The 20,702-nt window shown below is 42.7% G+C and overlaps 1 protein-coding gene across 2 annotated transcripts in view; it reads left to right on the forward strand.

Moving 5' to 3' along the window:
* LOC146868569 (ficolin-2-like) overlaps positions 1–20,702 on the forward strand; it is a 304,347-nt gene that overhangs the window by 258,861 nt on the left and 24,784 nt on the right. The window contains exons 5-8 of one of the 2 annotated variants that reach the window (XM_085611381.1): positions 6,737–6,871; positions 7,739–7,867; positions 7,973–8,045; positions 8,141–9,008. In XM_085611381.1, coding sequence (XP_085467507.1) covers positions 6,737–6,871; positions 7,739–7,867; positions 7,973–8,001 — 293 coding nt within the window. In that variant the 3' untranslated portion in view covers positions 8,002–8,045; positions 8,141–9,008. Of the gene's footprint in view, positions 1–6,736; positions 6,872–7,738; positions 7,868–7,972; positions 8,046–8,140; positions 9,009–20,702 lie in introns of those variants that run through there. The other variant, XM_085611372.1, reaches the window with a different exon arrangement.

Genomic DNA, 20,702 nt, shown 5'->3' on the forward strand with positions numbered 1-20,702 from the left:
TGATGCTTTTATAGTGATTTTGGCCGCATGACTTTGTGGGACTTGCAGGCTGGCGATGCTTCTCGCTGGATTTTTCGCAGTTGTGCCTATTGCAAGTCTTTTCACGTTGTGCTTTAGATTTTTATCTCTATCCAGGGACTTTTATCGCGGACATTTGACACGTTGCTGGGAGAGTATCGCATGTTAGTGCCGTGTTGTGAATACGACGTTGACACAGAGTTATTTTCCCGCGATAGACGGCGATATGAAAGACTGCGTTAACTGATTTTGGCGATGATTATCACACGTTCTTGAGAATATCCCCCTATGTCTACTGCTACATTAGATCAGAGTAAATGGAATGCCAAAGGACAGTAAAGTGGGTCTGACAGGTTCAAACTCAAATGTTCACTGATGACTTTCTGCTATCAATCCCCGATCCACCCGCCTTGCTCCCAATATTGCTAGAGGACTTTTAGTTTTGCCATTGAGCATTGAAAGGGAGTCCTTGATTAGTTTAAATGAGTCTAAGGGCCTCTGTCTCTAACTAACTCAAAGAAAATTACTTTTATATAATTAAGAATCAATCTTACTGTTTCCCTGTTAATAACGAAAGACTAGTCTTTTCAGGATGGGGCAAAGTCGGGCACCCAAAATATCCGAGAGACTTTACTCTCCGCAGCAGCACCCCCATATATGAAACTGCAGAATGCAACCCGATTCCAGATGTTCTGTCAGATTTTATTTGGCCCGGGCTAGCATATGAAGGATGCAATGAAAACTCCAGCCTAGGACCAAAAGTCTGTGCGGCCCTTACTTGACCAGCTGCTGCCAGGGTGCATTTCAGTGTGACATAATGAAAGACAGAAACAAGTAAAAACAGTAAATGACAACTGCTTTGGGACATGCAATGGATTCCAAGGCCTTATAGAGACCCTATGATTCACATCTGCCTAATCAGGAGAATATCACAGTGAGACTTGGTTTACGTAGACCGGCTTTGCAGAATGTCATTGTTTCCATCCCTTTTCATCTTGTTTGAAGAGAATACAGAGTTTACCCCATGTCCGGGGACTGGTACTTTGCCGCTTGGAGAGAGGGTGGGTGTTTGACTTCAGGAACATGTTGAGCAGGTGAGATATTCAATCCTTTACCAGAGGCCGTGAGATATAGATATATTATACATTAAGCAGTATGGTCAAGGCTGTGAAGGAGTGGGGGCAACTTAAGAGACCACTCACTCCGTTCAGGATAGGTATTGGATGCAATATATTTTGGATCCTTAACTGCTTTATAATAGGGAAAAAACTTTTTTTCCAGAAGGCCTCGGAATAGAAGTGTGGTTTACATCGTGGGCGGATATATTCATCAGAGCAAATAGCTTTGCAGGATAAACTTGGAGAGGCAAACCTTTTATGAGATTTCGCATCAGTGGCGTGCGAGGCTTCATGCCATGAACTGACCATGTGGCAGAAACGTGATGCAGGATCATTGGAAAATAGTATGCTGGCATATGTAGTTTGGTTATGCCCCAACCGCGGCCAATGGGAAAAGGGTTTCTTGGATTTATTGGGGAGAATACAGGCTCTTGGCTGGCAGAACATGCAGAGGTCATACTGCTGGACTAAGCATCCAATATGATCGACCCACTTCAATCCAGAAATAGAAGATCTCACACACTATTGGTGGCAAACCATGCAATCCTGGCATACTGTTGAACTCCAGTGGGGCCAACAGGGGAGCTTTGGTTTCAGAGTATGTGGTGGTTACTTAATAAAATAAATACAATGTCACAAAGGTAGGACTTTTGAAAACAACCAGGCATAATGATATTGTACTTTAGTAGCGGGTCTAAAGGACCCCAGTGTCCCAAATGGATGCTCATCTTGAACATCCTGGAGGAATCCTGCCTCTAGCTATGGCATTCAAGGACAGCACAGAAGCTTGTTGTAGATGAGTTAGGAGGTGACGGATGGGGTGAGGGGCCTGACGCTTGCTAGGGTTAATATGTCTTAGGTACTGAGCTGAAGGTGGAGTGGGTCAGGGTTGGGGAAGTGTTGGAGCTCAGAGGTTGGGAAGTCAGGTTGCTGGGTGATTGCTATTGTTTGATATGGTAATGTTAATGATTATCTTGTAAAGGAAAGCCTATAAAAAGGCTCAGAGTAAGCGTAAAAATGAAATTAGGGAAGAAGCATGGAATGAACTTTTATCTATAGATGTAATTAAAAATAGTGCCAAATTTTGGTCCGTGGTTAACAAGCCCTTTTTTCATGGTAAAAGTAATAATGAGCTTGACTGCGGTATTCAAGAAGAAAAATGGTTTAGTCATTTTAAACAGGTGTATGATGGAGATGACTCAAGGGTGGTCCCTTCACTAAACTTGGAGAATTATACTCTGTCTTTTACAGAATTAGAGGTCACACATGCTATCATGCAAATGACAAGTAATAAGGCCCCGGGACCCGATGGAGTCCCGGCAGACCTTTTCAAATCAGACATAAAAACTTGGTCTAAAATTTTATTCAACGTCTTTGTTAATGCGTGTCAACTGGGTCTCCCTCCGACCTGGGCAAAATCTGTCATAATACCTATATTTAAAAAAGGCGATAGAGGTGATCCGAGTTGCTATCGCCCAATATCTTTAATAGACTCCTCTGTGAAAGTACTGGGCAGGGTGGTCCTTGCCCAACTGACTGGTTGGTTAGAGGAGACAGGAACACTCTCTAAGGCTCAGTACGGATTTAGAAAAGGGATGGGCACCATAGATCAATGTCTGAATTTACAACTATTAATAGGCAAATACACGGTGGCCAAGAAGGGAGTTTTATTGGTAGCCTTTATGGACCTGTCATCGGCCTTTGACCGTGTAAATAGGTCAAAACTGTGGTCCTTGCTCCTATCCTATGGAGTAGACAAAAACATCGTCTACTTCTTAGATGATCTACATAGGGATTTAACGGCTACGGTTCGATATGTCCAATTGGGCAATTGCACAGAAGACATACCCATATCTAATGGAGTTAGACAGGGGTGCATTTTGGCACCCCTGCTCTTTACACTTTATATAAATGAATTAGATAATGCTTTAATCACCTCATGTAATGACATTCCGCGTGCAGGGAAATGTTTAATTCCCGCACTTTTATACGCAGATGATGCCGCCTTACTTGCAAGAACGGGGGTGGGCCTTCAGCTATTGTTAGATTCATTTGCGGGTTTTATGGAGGCGTTGGATCTAACTGTTAATTTTTCTAAATCGCATGTAATGGCTATTGGACCAAAATCTTTAAAGATTAAAACTTTTAAATGTGGGGGCCACCAATTATCCAGGGTATCATCATTTCCTTACTTGGGCGTTCTTTTTGATGATCAAGGTTCCTGGGTAACCCAAATAACAGCCAAAAAGATTGTCTTATCAAGAGCAACTGTGGCTGTTCTAGGTTTTGCTAGAAAGTTAGGAGCCAGGCCAATGAAGGCCCTCATTCAAGTATATAAAGCCAAGTGCTTTTCCTTAGCAATGTATGGAGCCGAGGTATGGGGTATTAAAAATGTTAAAAGTATACAGATTGTTGAGGATAGGTTTTTAAAAAACCTCCTTTCAGTTCCGATCTCAACTGCCAACTATAATATTCATCAGGAGCTTGGAATTGGATTTGTAGAAGACTCTATTGCCTTGGCCCCATTATTGAAATGGATTAACATCTGGTTAAACCCGGACCTACAGCTCAATCGTACGATCATGAAAGATTGTATGTCATTAGATTATGGGTTACGCATACCTTGTCTGAAATATATTCAGAATCTGGCAATTAAGCTGGGTAGACCTGAATTATATCAGTCACCAGAAGCCCTAGTAAAGGGAGACATAAAATGGTGCAAGGAAATCTTTATGCAGATAGCTACCATGGATCGGGAAGGGAACGAGCTGGCAAAGGTCACCGTCAGGGCTCACCAGTTATGTAAAACAACTCCATCCATGGAACCATACCTAGGCTATGTCACAAATGCAAATCACCATTTTCTATTGACTAGATTTAGACTAAATCAATTACACCTACTGTTTGGAGAAAAGAAAGGCTGGAAAAGGGTAGAGGATTTTGGTCCTTGTTCCTGTGACAATTTTTCACCACAGGATATGATACACTTTCTTTTCTTCTGTGAGCACTTTATTGATATTAGGAAACGCTTCTTACTCCCTATTTTAAAAAACAAAGGCTTTGTGCAGGTGAGACCTGCTTTTCTCTACCTTCAAATGTTAACTGATGTTTGGGAAACTTTTAACATTGCAAATTTTTTATCTGTGGTAATTAGATTTCTGAGGAAATGAATTGTATCCTCTTTTAAATGCTTTTTAAATGGGATTGTTGCCTTTTTTAGTAGTTTTCACATGTTTTAATTGTTATTGACTATTTAAAATGAAATCTGTATTTTCTTAAGTGTTTTTATTTACTATATTGTAGTATGCTTTTATGGTTTGCACTTAAACCGAATAAAGACTTTTGACTGGATTATCTTGTATGGAGAAAATTAATTAAGAATTATTGAAACATAAAGAAATTAGTGTTGCACACGCAATGCTGTGTAAGCAATATAAGGTACATGTGAAAGGACCAGACTGCTAATTGTTTTCCTCAACAGTGCTGTTCCAAACACTTGTGGTCAAGTGTGAATTTGCATGAATTTCCAGGTAGTAAACCGAATAACTAACATTTCACAGTTGCAATCTCCTGCATTAATGCACTGATCGAAAGGAGTGTGATACATTCAGTGCGCTGTGTTTCAGTGAGCAAGTGTCTTGATATAGGCAATGAAGAAATACTTGCATTTGAAATCATTACATTAGGCACCATGATGCCCCCGGAAACTTTCATCAGCTTTTGAATCATTAGCTAGCCAGGCATGATGCATATTGCATTGTTATGTATGGCTATCATGGAGAGCCCCTATCATTTATTTCTGTTTTTATGAAGCTGGTAACTGATTGCTATGATGTAGCAACAGTTGATATCTAAACTTGGTACCCACTGATGCTACACCACGGAACCCTTCCAGGGCACGCTGAAAGATGTGCTCTTTAACAGCCTGTCAGCACAGCTTGCTTGTCTGCTTTGACTAAAAGTAGGAAGCACCGCTGCAGCGGGGTAAGGAAAGCAGGGAAGGCGGTAAGGGCTGTGTAAGGGTGGCAGGTAAAGGTTTTTTTTCATTTGGGCCATCGAGGAGAGGCTATATTATGTATGCCCCCTCTCCCCATTTGTCCTCTGCACCTGCGTAGCAGTTAACAGTAGGGGCGGATGATCTTGCGGACCATATACAACATAAAATTACATATGGGTAGTGAATTATGGGGATGTTGTTTTACCTCAGGGTTCTTCTGAGTGACATAATAACTTGTGCTTCACTCTTGTCTCTATCCTTTACCCCAGATTCTAAATCTGGTAATTCACTACTATAACGTAGCAACATTCAATAACAAAACTCATTACCCATTGTTGCTACATCTTAAAGGCCTTCCAGGCCAGCCTGACAGGGCTCTATGACAGCCTGTCAGTGCAGTGCTGTTGTCTGCTTTGACTGAAAGTGGAAACCACAGTTGCAGAAGGTGGAAGGGAGTCAAGGAATGTGGTGGGAGTTAATTAAGGATGGCAGGTAAGGTATTTTTTCACATTTGGGTCACGGAGGAGAGCCCATGTTATGTATGGCTCCCCCATTACTTGTATGCCCCTAAATAGCTGTTGGAAGCAGGGGCAGAAGATTTTTGGGGCCATACAGAGCATAAAACTGTATATGGGTAAAAAGTGAATTACGGGGATATTTGTCACCTCAGGATCCTTAGTGACATCATAGACAACTTGAGTTTCTATTTGATGCCACTCATACCCCTCAGTGATTGCTACCCATCTTGAAGATCATAGTAACACTATATGGAAAGGTGTAATAAAGCTCTTCATGGTTGTGAATAAATTAAGCATATCCTTCTCCATATTATTCTGAAACTTCATTAATTCAATTTCTTTTTGCAAATTAATAAAGTATATTAAAACTCAAAGGTAACAAAAACAAGGTCTTCAGAGATGCCATAAAACCAAGGAAAAGAAAGTTTCCATGATAATCCATCACAACTGACAGAGATATCCCAATCACCCTCTTACAAGTACATTAAGATATAATTTAGATCCCCGTCAATCAACCTCAAAATCGGGCCCCAAGCGTTGGTCTGTTTGGCTGGCTTGTTTAACATCAGATTTATATCACATTTATTTGCAATAAGATCTTATGAGACAGCAAACACTTTGCTTTTAATCTTACAATAGAACCAACGCTTAATTTGAGCAAGTGGTTTCCAATGCTTGTCACTGGCACTTAACTGTCAACACCAGCACTTGTGACTGTCTGCCACGAGGTGGCGCTGTCTGACTAATTTAGAGATGATCACAACAACAATTATTAATTCAATATACATTACAAATGACTATTACCTGCTGTCCAAGCCATTCTTATGGATTCGGGGGACTGAAATAGTCTAACTTGTCACACTTGCAGGAGTGTGATGGTTAGTAAATGTGTTGTTACTATCATTGGCAGCATGACAGGGGCAATGTGTGGTGCAAGCTGCAGTGACCTCCTGACGAGAGCCCTGGCACTTATTTTTTTACAAATTTAGCATTGAAGAACATTCTTTCATGTTGAGAAATGAATAAGTGTGAGGTTTGACTATGTTGAGAATTATCTATTCACTATTCTTCTCATGTTTTCACAGGGAGTTATGAGCTTCGCATAGATCTTCAGGATTTTGACAAAACTAAGTCTTTTGCCAAATATAGCTCCTTCAAAATTGGCAGTGAATCTGAAAAGTACAAACTAATGTACAAGGCGTTTACAGCTGGCAATGCAGGTGAGCAGTTCTATAATTATTAATTAGCAAATTCAATGAAAATCAAAAATAGAAAACCATCCCATTCTCCCAGCTTATAAATGACAATCATTGGCAGATGCAGGGCAACCATCAAAAACCACTGCATGCCCTGCAAGCCAAACTTACAGTTCCCGCACCCCAAGATATATATATGTTCAAGGTATGCAGTTGTGGAGTTGGGAATAATAAATCTATACTGACTTACATATACTTACCTCCCAATATTTTTGTTGTTGGAATTCGTGCTAAGATATTTTGTTAAAGAGTATTGACTTTCAGCCATTGGTAGCTTCGGTTGCTAAATGTAAGGCATATATGTGTCATGTTTCATCCATGTGAGATGTTCTGTTTTATGTTTCATTGAATTGGGTTCCAAGGTTTGGAGAAATCCAAATATCACAAATTATGCAACCATTAAAATCATAGATACGTAGATTGTATTGCAATAATTCAGTTATAATAAAGCATTGTACAAAGGGCTGATGCAGATGGGCCTCATCAATAGTGTCCCTTGATATTCTCTAATATGGCTACTACAGTCATCTGTATAACCCTCATCAAAAGGTGAAACCATCAATGCCCTGATCTAGACCTTTAGAGTTCACTGATCTGGTCCTTTTGTTCAGACTGTGGAAGAGCAAATGGGGCATTATTATTAGCTTTATGGAATCCAGGAACTGCATCCACGTAAGGCTCGATGTGCCTTACGTGGATTCACGGGCTCGTGGCATGCCGTAAATAGAGAAAAATTGGGTAAGCGGAATATGGTCCCTTTTTTCATCTCTTACTCACCAGCGTCGTTAGAAATAGTCGAATTTATCTAATGGCGACGTCCTTTACCTTTAGTTTCAGTTGACGATAAGAGAAAGGAAAGATACACGACTAAGTACCCAGCAAACTTGCAAAAGGTAGAGACCACGTTGGTACGGAAATATTTCATCAGCCCATACAACGAGTCAGACTACAGAATTCAGGGTGAGCAAAAAGGAAATGCAGCTGTTGTGATGTCTGTTTTGTTTTGTTTGTCATATTAGGGAAAGAATGACAACACGAATGGGAATTTTCTATTTGTTTTCACAGCTCCCGCTCTAGCTGTTAGAGTTGTTTGAAGGCCAAAGAAGGTCAAGGTTCCATTCTGACACTTTTTCGTAAGGTGGGTGTGCTAAGCCGCTGGTGGGGGCTGGCTTAAGTTCTTAAACTGTTCACTTATCTAAATTAGTTTTTTTGCCTTTTCGTTTTGTATTGCAGAAATTGGTTGGTCCTGAGGAGAACCTCATAAAGATAGAGGTTCGAAACGCGTCGACCAGTCGGTCCTTCGTACATCCTTTTTGAAAGCCCTGCCCTATATGTTTTTTTGGTTCTTTAACTGTTTATGAAAAAAGAGAAAATGTCACAATACACATAAAGTGTGGATAACAACTCATCTTAAAAGGGAGAGGTGTCATAAGGACCGTTTTGTTTAGTGTATGTCAGTTTCTGGTATGAATGGATTGGCCAAGAATGCTTGATGAATGTACGTAGTGTAAAAAACCTCTAGGGTATTTTTAGTCTGGTGTCATTGTGTTTCAATATATTTGTACGTTTAATGTATGGTTTTTTGTAAATTACAAATGTGCAATTAATAATTGCTGATCACACAAAAAAGAAAAATATGAAATAAATAAAAGTTTTTCTGAGTAACAGGCAATTTGTAAAGCCTTCCTTTCCTGTTTCACTTCATGATAGGTTGTTTCTGAAAAGAGACTGTTGTCTAATAGGTCTCAGTTTGGACAAGATGTTTTGTTGGTTTAGTTAATTCGGCTTAGTCCAGCTGATTTTTTGAGCCAGAGCCCAGTTTTGGTTTATACTGCAGTTTAAGTAGGCACGAGTTTTTTTGCATGCAATTGTTCTTCTTTTGTAAAGGAAAAATGTTGCACAGTTTAGCACATTTTCTCAATGCTTTTGAATTAACTTGTAATATTCATTTAATTAACTAATTGCCTAGTCTGCCAATGAGCCTTCAAGCCAGTAGGCCCAGTTCTAGTCACTGGTGCATGGAATAACTTTTTATGTGGTGTCTGTTGAATTGAAATATCCTTTATGCAATGGATGGCTTTGGATTAAAATACAAAATCTGTATGTGTTCTTTGTTTTCCAGGCCTCTTGCTTGTTGTTGTGAACCTGTGGCTAGTGGCCATTTTGCATAGGCAGCTCATGTGTTATTGCCATAGACCTGCATGTGTTCTTCGCCGTGGCCGTGCCTCCTTGCTGGATGTTGTTGTTTATTTGCATGTAATTTTTCTTCTTTTGTTAAGGAAAAATGTTGTATGGTTTAGTACATTTTCACCATGTTTTTAATAAATTTGCAGTAGTCATTTAATTCACAATGTGGCATAGTCTGTCAATGGGCCTTCCAGCTAGTAGGCCCATCTCTATTCACAGGTGCATGGAACAACTTTTTCTGTGGCATCTGTTGAATTGAAACATCTTTTAGGGCATGTATGGCATTGGATTAATGTACAAAATGTGTTTTTGTGTGGTATTTCATGTTTTTTCTGCAAACAGTGTATATGTGGGGTAATGTCTATGAAGGATGCGTGTTGTTAAAAACTTTAGCCATTTAATTTTCTTTTTTAGCATTGCTGAATAAATGCTGTGTTCTCTGTGTTACCGTGTCTCCTTTGTCTGGCCAGTGTGTGAGTGTGTTTGCCATGGGCCATCATTTGTCTTCATTCCGCATACCATGTGGCCAGGGGCCATTTCTTATTGTCCACTCGCTCTTGAGGCTTGAGCCGAGAGCAGGATAGCGCTTCTCTATCATTCTTTGAATTTATTGAACTACTGAACTGTATGCTATGTGGTGATTGGATGTATATCTGTGCTTTTTAACTGTTTTACCGTTTCACACGCGTATTTTGCACTCCTGCTGTTTTTGCACACAAGTATTTTAAGATTGCCTTTTTTTAATCATTGGGTCAGTTATATACATCTTGGTCTCCTACTAACCTGCCTCACAGCCATCCCAGTCCCGAGCAGGCGCTTTCCTGTGGATCGGGCGCTCGGGGTCACGGCGGCCATTTTTGGTGGGAGGTCAGGTGGGCGGTCTATCGGGGCGAAAAGACTATTTCTATGGCACTGAAGCGGTCGCGCAGCGTCCACTCGCTCTTGAGGCTTGAGCCGAGAGCAGGATAGCGCTTCTCTATCATTCTTTGAATTTATTGAACTACTGAACTGTATGCTATGTGGTGATTGGATGTATATCTGTGCTTTTTAACTGTTTTACCGTTTCACACGCGTATTTTGCACTCCTGCTGTTTTTGCACACAAGTATTTTAAGATTGCCTTTTTTTAATCATTGGGTCAGTTATATACATCTTGGTCTCCTACTAACCTGCCTCACAGCCATCCCAGTCCCGAGCAGGCGCTTTCCTGTGGATCGGGCGCTCGGGGTCACGGCGGCCATTTTTGGTGGGAGGTCAGGTGGGCGGTCTATCGGGGCGAAAAGACTATTTCTATGGCACTGAAGCGGTCGCGCAGCGGACGCGCGCAGCGGGCGCGCCGCTGGCACGCCAAAGGCGCGCCTAAGGCAAGCCCGTCTGCGCCCGTCCGCGCTCGACCCGTGCTCAGTGCCAGTCATGCTGCTCGACAGCCCTCCCAACCGATGAGGCCCTGGACTCGTAACCAGCTGCTCGCCTTGTCAATGCCTCAATGTTCCGCGCCTATGCGCTGCGCTCCAGACACCATATCATTTGCAGGCAGAGGACAGGTAGAGTTTCATTGTCAGTCTTGCAATTTTAAGTTTGATAGAGGTGTCAGGAAGGAGGCCAGGACTCGTGAGAGGGATATGGGGCCATCTCGTGCTGTCTTTCCTCACAGTCGGAAGGACGATCAGCAGATTAGGGCCGGTCTGATCAACTGCAGATCTCTCCCCAAACATGCTGCAGACGTCTGGTTATTATTGAAGACCCATGATTGGGACATACTGTTTGTGACAGAAACGTAGCTAAGAGAATGCTCCAACCCTGATATTAGCTTAGCGGTCCCTGTGGGCTATAGGCTGTGTAATGTAAATAGGAGAGACAATAGGTTGGGAGGAGGGCTCGCTATAATCCTAAGGGAAGAATGGGATATAAACTACATGGTAACTGAAGGCCTGGGACCTATCGAAGCCATGGCCTTTCACATCAAATTCTCCAACAATTCCTCAATGGCGGGATTATTGGTTTACAGACCCCCTAACACATTGGCCATTTATTGGCAAAAGTTATTTAACTGCATTGCCAACCTATCTTTGCGCTATTCTAATTTCACCGTTCTTGGTGATTTTAATGTCCATATGGACAATGTTAGCTGCCCTCTAGCCAACCAACTAGAAGAATTCCTAAGTAGTCTTAACTTAGCGCAAAAAATATCCTCTCCTACTCACGCAGCCGGTCATACCTTAGACCTTCTCTTCACCAATGATCCCCTTCTTACAGTTGAAGAGTTGCTTCCGGTTACATGGTCTGACCACATGGTGGTCCTGTTCAGGCTGAGTTATAAGTGTGCTAACAATCTTAGCAAACCTATGATAGAAAACAGGAGGAACTGGAAGAAAGTTACGCTGCAATCCATGAGAGAAGAACTCGATAAGACCTCCCCAACTTTGTCGGGGATCCCGGATCTGGACACTTCCCTGGTCAGTACATGGGTCAAGGAAGCCTTAGACATACTGGCCCCGATTAAACCTTGTAAGGTGGTGAGGAATAAACCATCTGCACCCTGGTTCAATACAGAGCTTCGTTGCGAAAAGAGTCATTGTAAGAGACTTGAGCGGAGTTGGAGAAAACATTATGACTCCACGGCTAAAGAAGTTTATAAGATAGCCCTAAAAAAATTCCATACTCTAAAACGTAAGGTTATGAGAGATTACATGGCTAAACAAATTATGAACACAGACAATCCTTCCAGAGAGATTTTCAGGATAGTGGAGGGCTTTCTGAAACCTACAGCCATTAAGAGTTCTATCACACCTTCCCTGGACCTTTGTGAGCAGCTGGCCACTTTTTTTCAGTACAAAATTTTGACGATCTATTCCACCTTTCCTTCAACCGGTATTCGCGATCTACCTCTGACCAGTACGGCAGCCAATTGGTCATCTTTTTGCAGATTTGAGAAGGCAGCCTCTTTGAAGGAACTTCAGGAAATTAAGTCTGGCTCCCCTCTGGACCCCTGCCCGGCCAGAGTGTTTAAACTCCTAGCTCCTCTTCTTAACGATTCCTTGAATTCACTGTGGAATTCTTCCTTGGAGACGGGTATCGTCCCATCGGAATGGAAAAAGGCACTGGTCCGACCAATTCTTAAGAAAGAAGGTGCTGACCCTTCGGAACTTAAACATTTCAGGCCCATATCACTATTGCCAGCCCCTGCTAAAATCCTTGAAAAAGAAGTCCAGAGACAACTCTCGGAATTCCTCGAATCTAATAATCACCTTCATGATTCACAATCAGGATTTAGGGCGGGTCATAGCACGGAAACTGCCCTACTGGAAGTCACCGAGTCGATCCGTGAAACCTTGGATCAAGGCAGTTGTGCAATGCTGGTTTTGTTGGACCTATCTGCAGCGTTCGACACGGTTTCCCATGAGATTCTCCTACATAGATTACACCGAATTGGAGTGACGGGGACCGTGTTGAATTGGTTTCAGTCTTTCTTGGAGGGGAGGTCACAACAGGTTGCTATACACCCTCATGTTTCCAGTCCTAGATCTTTGGCGCAGGGGGTGCCACAGGGCTCGGCATTGAGTCCGACGCTCTTCAATGTCTATCTCGCACCCCTTGCTGCCATTATTGAGAAATGGGGGGTGCGAGTTGTCTCGTACGCAGATGACACGCAGCTGATCTTCTCCTTTAAGGAAAATAGTGATACTGCCTTTATCAACTTTAAGCAATGCCTATCTAACATCTCCTCCTGGATGACTGAAAATTGTCTTAAGCTAAATGCTGATAAGACGGAGGTACTATTCTTCAACCAATCCTCTCCTCCCCGGGCGGAGCTGTGGTGGCCTGAAGAACTGAATCCACCCCCAACACCGGTAACGGCGGCTAGGAATCTAGGGGTCAGGTTTGACTCGCAACTGTCTGGCAAGGCTCAAGTCATGCATATCTCCTCTCAATGCTTTTGGAGATTGAAGACACTGAGAAGATTCCTACGTTTCCTTCCTATGAACTGTAGGAAGGCAGTGGTGCATGCCCTTATCACTTCCCAACTCGACTACGCCAACAGTTTGTATATTGGCCTTCCGGATTACTTGATGGGTAGACTGCAGCGTATTCAAAATGCCGCAGCCAGGCTGTTGAGGAATGTGCCGTTACGGTATCATATCTCGCCTCATCTGCAAAGCCTGCACTGGTTGCCGGTAAGGAAAAGAGTGCAGTTTAAGGCCCTTGTTTTGGCTCACAAAGCACCGAGAGGGGTTGGACCCTACTATCTGAGACAGATATTTCAGAAATATCTTCCCGCAAGAACTCTCAGATCCTGCAACCAAAATCTTTTAATCATTCCAAGGTTTAGAAAGGCTAGGACAGGTGGGCGTGCCTTCACAGTGAAAACTACAATGTTATGGAACACCCTACCCAATGATATCAGACAGCTGGACAGGGAACTGCCATTCAGAAAGGCACTCAAGACCTGGTTGTTCAGAATGCCATAGAGATCGTTGCTAGCCTCTCCTTGCTCTATCCCTTGCACCTGTAGGACGCTAGCGCCGGGACACTTCCGTTGGAAGTAGCTGTCGCGCTCTATAAATATATAATAATAATAATAATAATAATAATTGTCAGTGTCCATAGGCCTGCATGTGTTCTTTACATTTCATGTCTCCTGCTCGTTGTTTGACCATGTGACTGGTGGCCATTTTGTGAAGGCAGTCAGTCAGCTTTTGCCAATAGGCCTGCATGTGTTATTTGTTTGTGGCCATTCCTCCTTGCTTGCTGTTTGACCATGTGGTGATGGCCATTTTGTGCAGGCAGCTAGTGTACTTTTGCCATAGACCTGCACGTGTTCTTTGCTGTGGCCATGCCTCCTTGCTGGATGTTGTTGTTTATTTGCATGTAATTTTTCTTCTTTTGTAAAGGAAAAATGTTGTACAGTTTAGTACATTTTCACCATGTTTTTAAAAAATGTGCAGTAGTCATTTAATTCACAATGTGGCATAGTCTGCCAATGGTCCTTCCAGCTAGTAGGCCCAGCTCTGGTCACAGGTGCATGGAACAACTTTTTCTGTGGTATCTGTTGATTTAAAACATCTTTTAGGGCATGTATGGCATTGGATTAAAGTACAAAATGTGTTTTTGTGTGGTATTTCATTTTTTTCTGCAAACAGTGTATTGGTGGGGTAATGTCTATGAAGGATGCGAGTTGTTAAAAACTTTAGCCCATTTAATTTTCATTTTTGGCATTGCTGAATAAATGCTGTGTTCGCTGTGTTACCGTGTCTCCTTTGTCTGGCCAGTGTGTGAGTGTGTTTGCCATGGGCCATCATTTGTCTTAGTTCCGCATATCATGTGGCCAGGGGCTATTTATTATTGTCAGTGTCCATAGGCCTGCATGTGTTCTTTGCATTCCATGTCTCCTTCTCGTTGTTTGACCATGTGACTAGTGGCCATTTTGTGAAGGCAGTCAGTGAGCTTTTGCCAATAGGCCTGCATGTGTTATTTGTTTGTGGCCATTCCTCCTTGCTTGCTGTTTGACCATGTGGTCATGGCCATTTTGTGCAGGCAGCTAGTGTACTTTTGCCATAGACCTGCACGTGTTCATTGCTGTGGCCATGTCTCCTTGTTTGTTGTTTGACCGTGTGGTCAGTGGCCATTTTGTGTAGGCAACCAGTGTGTTTTTGAGAGTCCTGCACGTGTTCTTTATTTGGGGCCATGCCTCCTTGCTTGCTGTTTGACCATGTAGCCGGTGGCCATTTTGGGTGTTATGCTTGAGGCCTAGTAGCTCAATTCTCAGACATATATACTATATGAAAGTGTTTTATATATTATTTCTAACTTTTTTTGTATTTTTCATCTGTACCACTCCTTGCCTCCCAAATCTCAGTGGGTTTTTTCATTTTTATATTTTAATAATATTTTCACAAACGTCTTTTTAATTTACATTTTATTTGTTTTAGCTTTTTTTTTTTTTTTACAAATTTCTTCTTGGTAATCTTCACCATTTTTTAAATTTTTTTTTTTTTTTAAATGTTTTTATTTATGTTTGAAATATTTTTACAATGTTTTTTTATTGTTTTTAACTTTATTAATTTCATTTAATTTTTTCTAATTGTATTATTTCCATTTTCCTAACATTCAGCATCAACCCCATGTGCCACATCCCATTCCCATGGTGAGGCACATAAAGCTAACAGCTACATCTGTGTGTTGTTGTTTCTCTTTCTCATCCTTCCTGAGTGCACATGAATGTTTAGGTTGGTGTTGTTTACAAATAGATACACTGTATTGTTAAATATTTATAACTTAAATAACCACACTAAATGATACTACTAATTTAACTGGAACAATGCCACGTTTCACTTCTTGCATATTTGCTTTTAGGTACACAAGAGACAACATCACCCACAGTACTGCCAGACAGAAGGCCTGTGCATGACGTGATGAGTGACCACACAACATGGACATCTCTTCAGCGTGTGAAGCTAAGTGCCACTGCCAACTGACAGCTTCAAGATGGCCCCAAAGAAAGGTGCTACCAAGAAAGTGGACAGTGGGGAGGAAAAGAAGCTGATTTCCACCACTGGAGTGCCGGCCAGGACCTTTTTTAGCAAATGTATACCAGCCACACCGGCCTCCGAGGTGCAAGCTGGGAGCAGCACCCCGCATCAGCAGACCCACTCCAACCTAGGCCCAACCCATGTCTGGCACAGAGGCAGCCACTCTATCCACAGCAATGCCGACGAGCAGTAACAGCGAAATGGACTTATCTCTTTTGCAAAGTTGTACCCAATTGTTGCAGGAAACTCAGATCAGTGGACAACAACAGCTACAGCCAGCAACAGTAGCTACTCCCAAAATAGGAGGAATTCAGGAGATTGATCTTCATGCTCCGGAAGTAGAAGAAGCCACTCTTTTAAAAGATCCATTGTCTTCCATATCTCGAGCAAGAAAAAGGAGGTGTACTCCACCATCTTTTTCTCCAAGCCCCACGTCTGATGATCAAGACTCCACTTGGATGCTGCCTCAGTCTGAGTCAGATTTATGGATGAAGAATAGGAGGATCGTGGATGTTAGCCCAGCTCCAGTGGAGACCGACGTTACACCATATCAACGAGCTCTGAGGGATGTGACACAGATACCACCACCACCACTGCCAGCTGCCATACTTGCAAGGACCTGGCAGCGACCTACATCCACAACCACCTCAGTAGAATTAGGCACTGCAGAGAGGTAAAGGTCAAAACACCCACCTATCACCACTTTGTCCGCCATTGGCAGTGGCACCCTTGTCAGAAAGTGGACCTTTCCAGTTGGGACTTCTTACGGTTAGTGAGAAGGAGCCAAGCATTGCCATATGCTCCATTTGCAGCGTAAGTGTTAGTCATTGTAAGCTTGGTACAAACTATGGTACCGGTCCGGAGGACAAGCAACCCATTTGAGAAACGCCACATAATCCGCTATGACGAGGACCTTAGCCAAAAAACTGCAAGTTGTATTGGTGAAGGGAATATCAATTGGCTCTGATCATGGTGAAAGGTGAAGATGAAGAAGAGGTTGACATTTTTGTTATCAAAATCAGCCCTGTCCCCAGCAGTGCAGTTGTATCACTAGCTCAGCAACATCACAATGGCACCAGAGTCAGGTTGCGAGACCATGGCTGGGGCATACATTGACTGCCCCACTGAGACACACATAGAGCCTACCACTTTCTGCTGTCAGTCTCAAGAAGTTGCCTGCATCAGTGACACCAGAAAAGAAAAAATTGCAGGCTACTATTCCTGGCATGTGTTGGCAGGAGGGGCAGTATGAATGCAATCACCCAACTGCACCCAACACAAAGCTGGCTAAAATGTTAGCACTGGACCTCCTCCCTTTTCTTCTAGAATTTGTGGCAGCCATCTGCCCGAAATTGAAGGTTCCCTGCCGGACCAACAAACAAACAATCAGTGTCTCAAAAAAGAGTATCATTTGAAGGACAAATACAAACAGCACAATCAATTGCGATGGATTCAATCCAAAGGGGAGAAACACAGGGAGACATATTCATGTAAAGAAAGTTTGTATTTCAATTAATAGTCATGTTGGACATATTAATCTTCATATGTACAAGCACATGGGAAGGTAGCACTGCATTACATTAAATGTCATGTAACCCACAAGATACTGTTTACAAGTGCTCGTGAAGTTTCGTGACTGCGCAAGTGACATATGACGTGGTATATACAGCAATAGAATTGGGCGCGACAAAGAACAAAGTGAAGCAGAAATTTGTTTACATATTCAGAGCACCCAGGCAATTAATGGTACACAAATACAAGAATTCAATTAGGTAGGGTGTAAATGGGGGCGCCAGAGGTTCTGCTGTGGAAGTCGACTGCGTTTTGGCCTGCAGAAGTGTTATGCCATCATCAGGACAGGTTACATTTGTTTTGAGAAGGCAGTGTTGGAGAAGACAAGGGCTACCGGAGTGAATCGGGCAGTTAGGCGTGAATCCGAAGAGTCGGACAGCCGACGTGAGTCCGGCAGAGTTGCTGTTCCAGCGCTACATAACGATGTTCTGGAATTGGTTGGACAAGCTGTGCAGCAGAGTGCTGTTCACACTATCTGGCTGATGACAGACATGTGGACCAGTTGCCAAGCCACTAATTACATCTGCATCACTCCACAGTAAATCTATTTTGTGGGGGTTAGAGAAATTATATCTGTAGGTGTGCAGGTGTTGACACTGCTGAACTTTTTAATGGAGCTCGGAAACATGCAACAGTAGCGATGTTCCCCATGGAGAAATACCATACAGCTGCAAACATATTGGATGTCTTTAACAACAAGGTCCTTGAATGGCTGTGACAAAGAGCACTTGATATTGGATTTGTTGCCATTGACAATAGCAGTAATATAGTTATGGCCATGGCAGATGGTGGCTATTTCAGGGTCCTGTGCTTGGCACACTGCATCAACATCATTGTACAGGACTTTCTCATAAAATAAGAGTCAGCAACTTCATGTCCACCTGTAGAAGAATCTACACTCATATCAGCCATTCTTTCAAAGCCCGGAAGCTGTTGAGGGTCATTCAGAATGGTAATAGAATGGCAGTTAAAGAATTCATACAGGAGGTTTCGAACACGTTGGAACTCGAATATTGCATGTTGCAATGTCTGTTTGAGCTGTACAGACCGACAAATGAATATGTCATGCAAAGAGGGGATGCAACTGTGAAAGGTATGATCATTGATATTGACCAATAAGGACTAGTCAAATGCCTGAGAGAGATGCTGCTTCCTTTTGAGGTTTTCACATGGGAAGTCAGCAAGGGGGACAGTACCAAGGGTCAAGCTATCTCGTTGTTGCATTTGCTACAGGAACAGCTAAAGGAGGTGTCTGAAATGTATGCAAGTGTGGATGAAAAAAGATGTGCATGAGTTGGTAGAGGGCTTAATCATTCACTTATCTGTTAATACAAGGGTGCAAAGAGATATTGTGTCATCAAAACATTAAATGTGTGCCACAATTCTTGATCCATGGTACAATTACTGCTCACTTTAATTCTTTTTTCAGATGAGGATGTTTCAAACTGCAAGATGTGGATTGCTGAGAAAGCCAGCCACCTAGAAAAAGAATGGCTGGAAATTAGAGGCCCACTCATCTAGGGCACAACTTCTGCAGTGCAGCCTTCAACTTCAGAGCCTGAGGGCAGTGCTGTTGGCTCTCAGCAGCTAAAATCAACACAAAGAACACCAGCAAAAACAGGAGCAAGATCATCTGACCCAAAACCTCCATTTAATTGGTTTCTAAAGGCAGGGTTTCTAAAAGTTTCTAAAGTTCTGTGAGGAGGCCAAGGCAAAAGAGGTTGAGCAGGTGGGGTACCAATGACTATTGAGAGGATAGTCCAGGCTTATCTGGAAGGCCCAACAGAGGCTTATCTTGATTACCGCGCCGTGCTGAAGGTTCCTTGCGCGGGCGGGGCCGTGACGGAGCGGTTCCGTCATGCGCACAGCGTGACCGACGCGCATGACGGAACCGCTCCGTCACGCGCATCGAAGGGGTGAAAGTATCTGGCTTGCCCGGTAGTCAGGGTGTCTGCTGAGCGCATGTTCAGTGCAGCTGGTACTATTGTCACAGTGAGAAGGACCAGTCTTTTGCACCAAAACATGGAGAGATTAACCATGATCAAAATGAATCAGCACTTTATACCACCAAATTACACCATACCTGAAGTACAACAGGAAGAGGATGAGGGTGATTGGTCAGACTCAGGTCATGACAGTAGTGTGTTAGCTGATCTACTTCTGGGCGAACCACCTGAGGTTGAGTATGAACTCTACTTCCCTGACTTGTACTGAGTAGGCCAGAACTTTCTATCACCAAACTGCTTTGACAAAAAAAAAAAAATAGCATGGGGAACATTATATGGCCGGATTGGAGTTGGACCTGTGTGCAGTGAAGAAGCTCCCCATTCACCACAAGGACATTGGAGAGACAATGCCTGCCTCCATCCTGTGCCTATCTATCCTTTCTTTATTCTCCTCGGAGGATTGCCCCTCAATATTTAATTTACAAGGCTGGCCAATGTGTGTTTCGTGAATCAAAGACAATTGGCAATGTACCACTGTGCTTGAATTAGAACAGGTAAGTGGCATGCACCAAAGCAAGGGTGATATATATTATGAGTGATTGTGGTTTGTGAGTACGTTGAGATGATACAAGTGGTAGTGGCAGACAGTGAGAGTGGGTGTTTAACAATAACTATTAAGCTTGATTGTCTTTGTGATGATTTACAATATTGGTGACGACGGGTGATTATTTCTTTCTGAAGGTGATTTGTTCCTTCCCCTTTGATATTTAGTGAGATTTATTTGCTGGGTCCTCACTGCTTTGTTTTCTGGTTCACACTCCTCAAAGACCCTACCAGTCACTTTAGCAAACAAATACAAATCTAGTTTACGGCAATAAAATGACTCAAAGTTTCTCTTGGTGTTTATCAACAGCATTGCACTGCCAGTCTATCTCTCTCATGTGAATTGGGAGTGGGACTGGAGTTGGTACGTAGTTGTACTTATTCATTACTCAGAATCAGGAGAATGATGGAAGGACTCAGAGTGTGACTACTTCAACAACTGCCAGAAGGAGGAAGTTATCAACCTCACGAAAACCAACATGGCCTGGCTATGGCTCTAAGAGGCCTACTCAACTCTGTGGACTGGTGAGAGGTGCACTGATACTTGATTTGGGCAATGCAATGCTGCTGAGTGTGTCTGCTCATGATCATCATGATAGCTGTGAGGTTGATCATCCCGATGCATACAGGAACTTGTCTGTGATTGTTGGTTGTTGGTCTTGTAATTGAATTGCCCTCACAGAATTGATCGCACAACAGTCAAAAAATGAATGATTGCAGAATGACAATTCTTTTGCTCTGCCTCTTAATCCTCTTTTTGGAACACTCCTCATGAAGTTTACCTTCTGTGCTTCTCCTTGATTCTACAATATCATTTCTGTTTTACAATCCGCAGGCCGCCTCTACTCAAAAGGCAAAAGCACCGTAAGACTCACGCTTACCTTACCAGACTGCTTCAGCAAGGCACCCAAGATTGACAAACAATGCAAGAAGAATGTAGATGCACCACCCAATTTGG

The sequence above is a fragment of the Triturus cristatus genome, chromosome 1_2 (genome assembly GCF_964204655.1).
Source record: "Triturus cristatus chromosome 1_2, aTriCri1.1, whole genome shotgun sequence".
Lineage (NCBI taxonomy): Eukaryota > Metazoa > Chordata > Amphibia > Caudata > Salamandridae > Triturus > Triturus cristatus.